General features: G+C 53.4%; 1 protein-coding gene across 1 annotated transcript; it reads right to left on the reverse strand.

Annotated features, from left to right (window-relative positions):
• Nucleotides 1-2252: 2252 nt before the first annotated feature.
• Nucleotides 2253-4101, reverse strand: LOC109272231 (protein FAM209). The gene is made up of 2 exons (XM_019458095.2): nt 3773-4101; nt 2253-2603 (listed from the first exon to the last, which is right to left on the reverse strand). Exons 1-2 carry the CDS (start codon nt 4019-4021, stop codon nt 2340-2342), a joined length of 513 nt encoding a protein of 170 aa, XP_019313640.1. The 5' UTR covers nt 4022-4101; the 3' UTR covers nt 2253-2339.
• Between the last annotated feature and the right edge of the window lie 3686 nt (nt 4102-7787).

Consider the following 7787-nt stretch of genomic DNA (forward strand, 5'->3'; position numbering starts at 1 on the left):
CGGTTGAGCGTCTGACTCTCGATTTCAGCTCATCTGGATCTGCCCTGAGCGTGGAGTCTGCTCGAGGTTCTCTCCCTCTCCCTCTGCCCTTCTCCCCAGTTGAGCGCGTGTCCTCTCTCTCCAAAAATTAAAAAATTAAAAAAATATGAAAGCCAGGGGCACCTTGGTGGCTGAGTCGGTTAAGCTCAGGTCTTGATCTCAGCATTGTGAGTTCAAGCCCCACACTGGGCTCCATGCTTGTGTGAAAAAATGAAACAAAACAGAACCCCCCCAAAAAGAAAGGTGCTTAAAAATATAGCAATAAATAAACAAATAGATAAATAAATGCCATTATTAGCTCATGGGTAGTATGGAAACAGGCAGCAGGCTCGATTTGGCCTGTGAGCCATGGTTCGTTGACCCCTGGCTTTTTAGATTACCTCCACAGTCTGTGCCATATTGAGATCACAGGTTAAAACCCAAATATTTTTTGCTTATCTGAATGTCCTCAGTGTGCCACGAAAATAACTCATATAGTCCCAGTTGCTTGAAAAACTCAGACTACTGGAGTCATCCCAGCTCCTTCCATTTCTCCCCGTCCTGTTAGGTCAAGACGAGAAAAGTAAAGTGTCAGGAATGACAAGACGGGAAGACATGGGCGGGCAGCTTTTGTCTGAGGTCTGACTCCCACCTGAAGAGCCTGAAGACTTTGCCCCAACGATGGGGATTCACTGATGGAGATTCAGGACTCCTCTGTCAGGCACACATTAATTTGGACTGAACTAGGAATACAGAATCTCCATGGTCTTCCCCAGCTAGCTTCTCTCTCCTGGGCTGCACCTGCACATCTATAAAACTATGTGCTGACCTAGATTAGGGGGTCAGTAAGCTAACTGAACAGCCTCAGGTACATGTAGTTTCCATTAGCTACCCTAACATGCGAAAATATCCATATTTTTAATAAGTATCATAATTTTTTTTTCATTTATCAAGTTTTGAGAGACAGAGTGAGACAGCAAAAGTTGGGGAGGGGCAGAGAGACAGGGAGACACAGAATCCAAAGCAGGCTCCAGGCTCCGAACTGTCAGCACAGAACCCAACGCGGGGCTCAAACTCACGGACCGCGAGATCGTGACCTGAGCCGAAGTCGGACGCTTAACCAACTGAGCCACCCAGGCGCCCCTAATAAGTATTATAAACATTCATATCAACTAATTTGGGAATCTCTGCTTAGCTCGTCTGAAGCTTATTCAAATTACCCTGAAAATATAGATCAATTCTCTGTTTTTCTTAATCCAATTAGACATATATAACTGCTAGTTTGGTAGAAGAAAAAGTCAGTATGTGTAATCCATGAGATGGAATGAATAAAAAGACTTTCCTGGTGGTAAGAAAATCAAATGATTCTAGAATCCACCATTCCCTGACATATGCACGCACACACACACACCCCTTAATTCAATCATGTTCTCTCTTTTTTTTAATGTCTGTGTATTCATTTATTTATTTAGAGGGAGATTGCGAGGGGTGGGGGTGGGGCGCAGAGAGGGAGGGAGAAAGAATCCCAAGCAGGTTCCCCGCTGTCAGCGCAGAGCCCGACGTGGGGCTCAAACCAAGGAACCGCGAGATCATGACCGGAGCCGAAATCGAGACTTGGACTCCCAGCCGACTGAGCCCCCCGGGCGCCCCCCCAGCACTTTCTTTTACATCCGTAACTGAAGTTGGACTTTGTAATAAATTAGGAAGATAAAGTTTGGCTCCGTCTTTTGCGCAAACAGCTCCTGGAAAGACAGCAGCTCTGAAAACGGTATCGGCAGCTCATTCCACATTTCCCCCAAGCCCGTCATCCCATCGGGGTCCCAGTGACGCAGCCACACACGCCACCCTCTGCTGCCACGTCGCCGTGTTCTGCCTGCTCTCGAGGAGGCGAGGAGAGCAAAAACAACACAGGAACTGCTGTGGCCCCTGGTCTCACATTTATTCCCCCCCCCCCAGTTTAAAAAAAAAGAAAGGAGGGGGGCGCCTGGGGGGCTCAGTCAGTTGAGCGTCCGACTTCAGCTCAGGTCACGATCTCGCGGTCCGTGAGTTCGAGCCCCGCATTGGGATCTGTGCTGATGGCTCGGAGCCTGGAGCCCGCTTCGGATTCTGTGTCTCCCTCTCTCTCTGCCCCTCCCCAACTTTTGCTGTCTCTCTCTGTCTCAAAAATAAATAAACGTTAAAAAAAAATTTTTTTTTTAAAGAAAGGAGGGGGGAAGGTGTCACATTCGAGAATATCCTTTTTCTTCAGAATAGTTTTATTAGTTTACATAGGGTCTGCCAACACTCAGCTTTTTCTCTCCTCCTCTGACACATAAGTCCATTCATTCAGAGTCTTCTTCCCCCCATATCTCATAGATGGTGATGTTATTGTGAGGGTCCGCAGGCGCCTCCAGGTTCTGAAGCTTGGGGTTACCGCCAGCTGCCATGGCGACTTTCAGGTTGCGCACCTTGGACACAAATTTCACAAGGTCCACCTCGAGCTGGGTTAAGGTATTGAACGCATAGTCTTTGCTGGGGGAAGTATTTTGAGTCTTCTTCAGCGGAGAGCGAAATGAGCAGCCTCGAAGCCCAGAAGGATTCTGCTCCTGTCAAGAAAGAGATGCGGGGTGAATGATACCGTTGACTTTGCTGGCTTCCACTCGGTTCCAAGAGAGTCGGTCTGGCCTCAGTAAGGATGGTTCCAGCATGGCACTCGAGGCCAGGGATTGGCCAACTGGGGCCCAATCCGTACCTCCCGTTGTTTTTGCTTTGTTTCTAAATATGTGAAATTTATTGTCAAACTCGTTTCCATACAACACCCAGTGCTCATCCCAACAGGTGCCCTCCTCGATGCCCCTCACCCCCCCTCCCCTCCCTCCCACCCCCCATCAGCCCTCAGTTTGTTCTCAGTTTTTAAGAGTCTCTTATGCTGTGGCTCTCTCCCACTCTAACCTCTCTCTCTCTCTTTTTTTTCCTCCCCTTGTTTTTGTAAATAAAACTTTATTGGGACACAGCCTTGCCAATTTAGTTACACATTACACAAGGCTGCTTTCAGGCCAACGCGGCAGAGTTGAGGAGTTACGACGGGGACCGTACAGGCTCCGGAGCTGAAAACATCGACCAGCTGGCCCTTTCCAGAAAAGGGTTGCCAACCGCTGCTCTACTGGTCTGGACGCAGTGCGACGAAGTGTTGGGGCTGTCTAGCAGAGAACGTGCCGTGTTTCTGTCCTTCTCCCCAACTGAGAGCTAGCTGTTCAGCCACTGTAGGAAGGACCTGTTACTTCTTCACAGCTTTACCCCTTCACGACCGGCCTTGTCCTTTACTGGGGACAATGACGCCACCTGCCCCCAGCTCAGCAACTTGTAAGAAGTCAGACGCTAGGGAAATCAAGAATCAGGGAACGAACCCGGCGGTGAAGGTGTCTCTGAGAGTAACTTTGACCCGAAACACGCCAAGTTCCCGACTCTATCCTTACTTTGAAAAGACTCACTTGACCGGATGAGTATCAGGCCAAGCTTTCATTCGCCCCATGAGCAGGAGGCCGTCCTCAATCGGTAGCCCATCCCCCCGGGGGTCTGGGGACTGCCATCCTCCCTAAGGACACGTCAGGACATGGATGTGCCCACGTCTCGCAGGACCGTGAGGTGGGCGCCCCGCCTCCGGCTCGGTTCCGCCTCACGACCCGGAGCGGAACCTACTAGAAGGCGTGCCTCTCCGGGGCGGACGCGTCTTGAGACCGAATCGGTGCGATGGAAACCCTTCCCACCCTTTTACCTTAGTCTTCTCGCGATCCCCTCGAAACTTTAGTATCACATACAGCACGACGACAAAAAAAAGCCAGAGCCATTTTCTCCCAAGCCAGCCTTGGGCGTGCTCTGGTAGATTCTGCCTGATCCGGAAGTGCCCTCCGCAAGGCACCTTGCCCTGGGGTTCCTTGGCTTTCTCTCTCAGAGACGTGAACATGAAGGCACAGCCGCAGGAGAGGCACAGAGGCAAGAACAAGACCCATGTCAGCGTCCGCATGGTGAGCAGAGGCGGGGGAGGGAATAGCTCATGGTGGGTCTGTGTGCCTGCACCTGGAGACTGGGTGCCCAGGGCTGGGCCGTTGGTGATGTCACAGAGGCGGGGTCCGCCCTGGCCATTGTGACGGCTCCAGGCTAGGCGATGAGGAGGCTCGCAGCGGTTGCCCGGGAGTGAGGCCTGAAGGAGGCGGGGAACTTTCCGAGGGGCGGTCAAGAGCGAGAAGACGGGCAGCCGGGGGACGCCAGCTCCCTGCCAGAACATTCCTTCCGAGCCCAGGGCTCCACCGGGAGAGGCCCTCACCTGTTTCTGTCTCTTGCCTCGCGGATCCAGACGCGGTGGTGAGCAGGGCAGACCCAGCACGTGCCCCTGTGGCACCGAGAGGCGACCGGGGAAGGTATTGAACCAGAGGCCACGAACTGGGGGCCGCTGATGTGTTTCGTTTGGCCTCCGCGGCGTTTCTAGCAGTAAGTATTTGCCACTATTTAAATGTTGGGAGGGGCTCCGCTTTTAGAGCCGAGATTTCTGGCTCCCTTTGAAAATAGGGATGATCTGGGAACACGGGGCCGCTCGAGGCTGGAGCCAGATGGTGGCCACACTCAGTCCCCGCACCCCTTGTCTCTGCCGCCCGCCTCCACTCGTGGATCGCTGCTGAGTGCGCACCGCTTGGGTCAACCAAGAATATAAAGTACTTCATTCCAAAGGTGATAAGAACAGAGTACTTTCCGAGGACAGAACGAGGGGCCCGTGCTGGGTTAGGTTATGCGGGAAGGCTCTCCCGAAAAAGGAGGGGGTGGCCGGGTAAGTGGGGGAGGGGACTGAGGACGCTGAGGTGACAAGGACCCAGCCCGTGCGACAATGGAAGCCATCAGGTTTTAAAATGACACGAACCCCCAAAATCTCGTGCAACGCAACACGAGGCTGGCACCTGTTCCCCCGCGTCGTCGGACTCACGGACTCATTGCCTGGGAATGAAATGTTCTGAATGTCATCAAGGGATCCCCTGGGAACCATCCCGGTGCCTCAAGCCGGGCTGAGCTCTGGGCAGTGACCGAGAAGTTTCGTCGGGGGAACCACGGGGGGAAGACGGCGCCTACCTGCGCACAGCCCGCTAGAGAGGCGGGGGCCTTCCTGCAGGAGGCGGTCTGCGCTGGGCGGGCAGAGGTGCAAATCCAAAGGGCTGATTGGAAGGCGGGCAGTGAAGGGAATCCACTCCTCACGAGGGGCTCCTTCGGGGAGCGGCTGGCCGGTGTCTGGCCGTGTGTTAGAGGGTGTGCCCTGTGGCCCTCAGGGGCTCATCCTGGGAACAGACGCTCCGTCCTGTTCTCTCCTGAGCAGCCTCATGTGGCTCTCGTGGGAGAGTCACCCCCGTTGCTCAGTTACGGCGGCCGAGTATTTGGGGTGGCCCCGTGTCTGCGCGCACCCCGTGTTCTGTCACCCCCCCCCCAAAATCTTACGGTGTGATGTAGTGAGGGGCAGAGAGACTTGATTTACACGGACGACACCGAACAACGGGAGTGCTCAGCAAGTTTTGTCCCAGGCGGTTTCTGATTTGAAAACGTTCATGGACATTTGATGACAGGAATCACACTGTTGGGGTTTGTATCCTGGTCAGAATCTAAAGCACTTTTCAGTAAAAGACAAGTAGAAAAGCAGGCAAGGTATAGGCATCTTTTGTTTTAAATGTTTACTTGTTTTGAGAGACAAGGTGTGAGCAGGGGAGGGGCAGAGAGAGAGGGCGACACGGAATCCGAAGCGGGCTCCAGGCTCCGAGCTGTCGGCACAGAGCCCGACGCGGGGCTCGAACCCACGAACCGCGAGATCGTGACCGGAGCCGAAGTCGGACGTTCAACAGACGGAGCCCCCCAGGTGTCCCCAGAAGATCTTTGAGCCAAAATGCTCTTTGGGTCAAAGGGCAAGAATAGGTTCATGGTGCTAAGTGGGCGTTGTCGCAGTTCATTCCGGGGAGGCTCTAACTTTAGTTCTTGGCAATAAGAGTTAAGCAGCCTGGAGACTTCCCCTCCCATGGCCCTCCTGGCTACAAAAGTGGCCGGGGCCGGGGGCGGGAACCCTTGCTCGGCTCCCACTGACTTGACCCCTCTGAGCCGACTTAAGCGCTTGGCAAGTACTGGTGGGAGACAAAGGACCTGACAGATGAGCTGTGCCCACGCGTGCGGTGCTGTGGGAAGGCACGCTGGTCACCGGCCCCTCTCTCGGGTCACTGAGCCCCGAAGATAGACCGTCAGGTGCTCAGCCCTTCGGGTGAGCGCTCAGGACCACGGTAGCCCCGAGCCAGCCGGGAGCCTGCTCTCCTTCTCCAGCAGATCAGGCGTCCCGCCCAGGGGGACAAGGTTACACTGTCCCCGCGTTAACCAGGGGCAGGTGTGGCTCCCCGGGCCTCTGAGGACTCGATGCCTTGCTAGACACTCAAGGAATCTCCAAAGCAAGCTCTTCTCTGGGGGCTGCGGGGCTCTCTCGGCGGGGCAGCCTCAGGGGACTGAGACTGCAGAGTATAGCAGAGGCCAGAGGCAGGTGGGGGGAGGCTGGGGCACCCCGGGGAGGGCGGGGGGAGTGACCTGCAGAGCTGGGATGTGACTTTGATCGAGGGGAAGCAGGGCGGGCTGAGACGTTCAAGTTCTGATGCTGGGGACACTGTGACCGGGTCACCGGGAAAAACCGGACAAAGTAATCGCTGCAAAATAAAATTAAGGCTAAAATCAGGGGAATCGAAGTTGGCAGAAACAATGGCTGTTAACATAAAATGCCTCGTGATGACTGAAGCTGTAATTAGTGACACCTGACTATAAGACCAATGAATCAAGTTTTCTTCGTGAGATGAGAAAACTCCTTGTGATAAAAGAAATCTTAACCAAATAAGAAAGGTGCTGATTGTTAACAATAACAAAAGGAAAAAGGAGACAGGCAATAACTAAGAAATGGATTAACTGGGCTCTGTGGAACAGGGGCAACGGGTAGAAGACGGGTAATGCAGGTTTGTTCTGGAGAAGTCCACAACAAAACCCGATGTTGATGGAATTCCGATGAAAATCCTTCTCTATTCACAGTATGGATGCCTCCTCAGGGGCTAAACTTCCCACCAGGTAGAGGCAGAGAACTTGGGGACAGGACCCTCCGTCCCGGGGCCTCCCCCAGCGCGGTTTCCTTCCTTTTAATGGAAGCCGGGCCCTGGACCAGCCGTTAACCAACCAGCCGATCATGTCCATGCTACAACCGGGTCCAGAAGGCCAGAAGGCCGTGTTGAGACCTGGATACTCACGGCTCCTCATCTGCTGTCTCACGGGAACTTTCAATGACTGATGTCAACACAGAGCACAGGTAAAGGTAAAACGCACCGATTTTACATAGAATTCCCTTCATCTTCTGGGAGGAAAAGGAATTCGTAGGACACGGGATTGCTCTGATCACCATCAATGGAAAGGCTGCAATTCCCTTACCAGAACATTACGGAAGACAGAGGACAGAAAACACAGACAGATGGAGGAAAGGCAGATGTGTTTCATTCTGTGGCAAAACATCAGGTGTCCTAACTCCCTTCTGTCTTGAAACCGATAAAGGAAGCTGCCCTGAACCTCGAGGGCCAAGGCCCCGCTCCCCTCTGCCGGCATGGACCAGTTCCCTCAACCACACCTGCGGCACAGTGCGTTTAAAACTCGCTCTTTCTTTGTAAAGGTCAGTTTCTCTTGGCCTGTTTAACTGTTGGCAGCAAAAGCATGAGAATTTTGGTCAAAATGAGCCACTCACACACCCA

The sequence above is a fragment of the Panthera pardus genome, unplaced genomic scaffold (genome assembly GCF_024362965.1).
Source record: "Panthera pardus isolate Hobbes unplaced genomic scaffold, ASM2436296v1 HiC_scaffold_25, whole genome shotgun sequence".
In the NCBI taxonomy this organism is placed as follows: domain Eukaryota; kingdom Metazoa; phylum Chordata; class Mammalia; order Carnivora; family Felidae; genus Panthera; species Panthera pardus.

Excerpts from the sequence above, each read along its gene's own strand:
- LOC109272231 (XM_019458095.2), bottom strand. The coding sequence starts at position 4,021 with ATGCGGACGCTGACATGGGTCTTGTTCTTGCCTCTGTGCCTCTCCTGC. Across the intron at positions 2,604-3,772 it reads GGGATCGCGAGAAGACTAAG|GAGCAGAATCCTTCTGGGCT; the intron begins GTAAAAGGGTGG and ends CTTTCTTGACAG.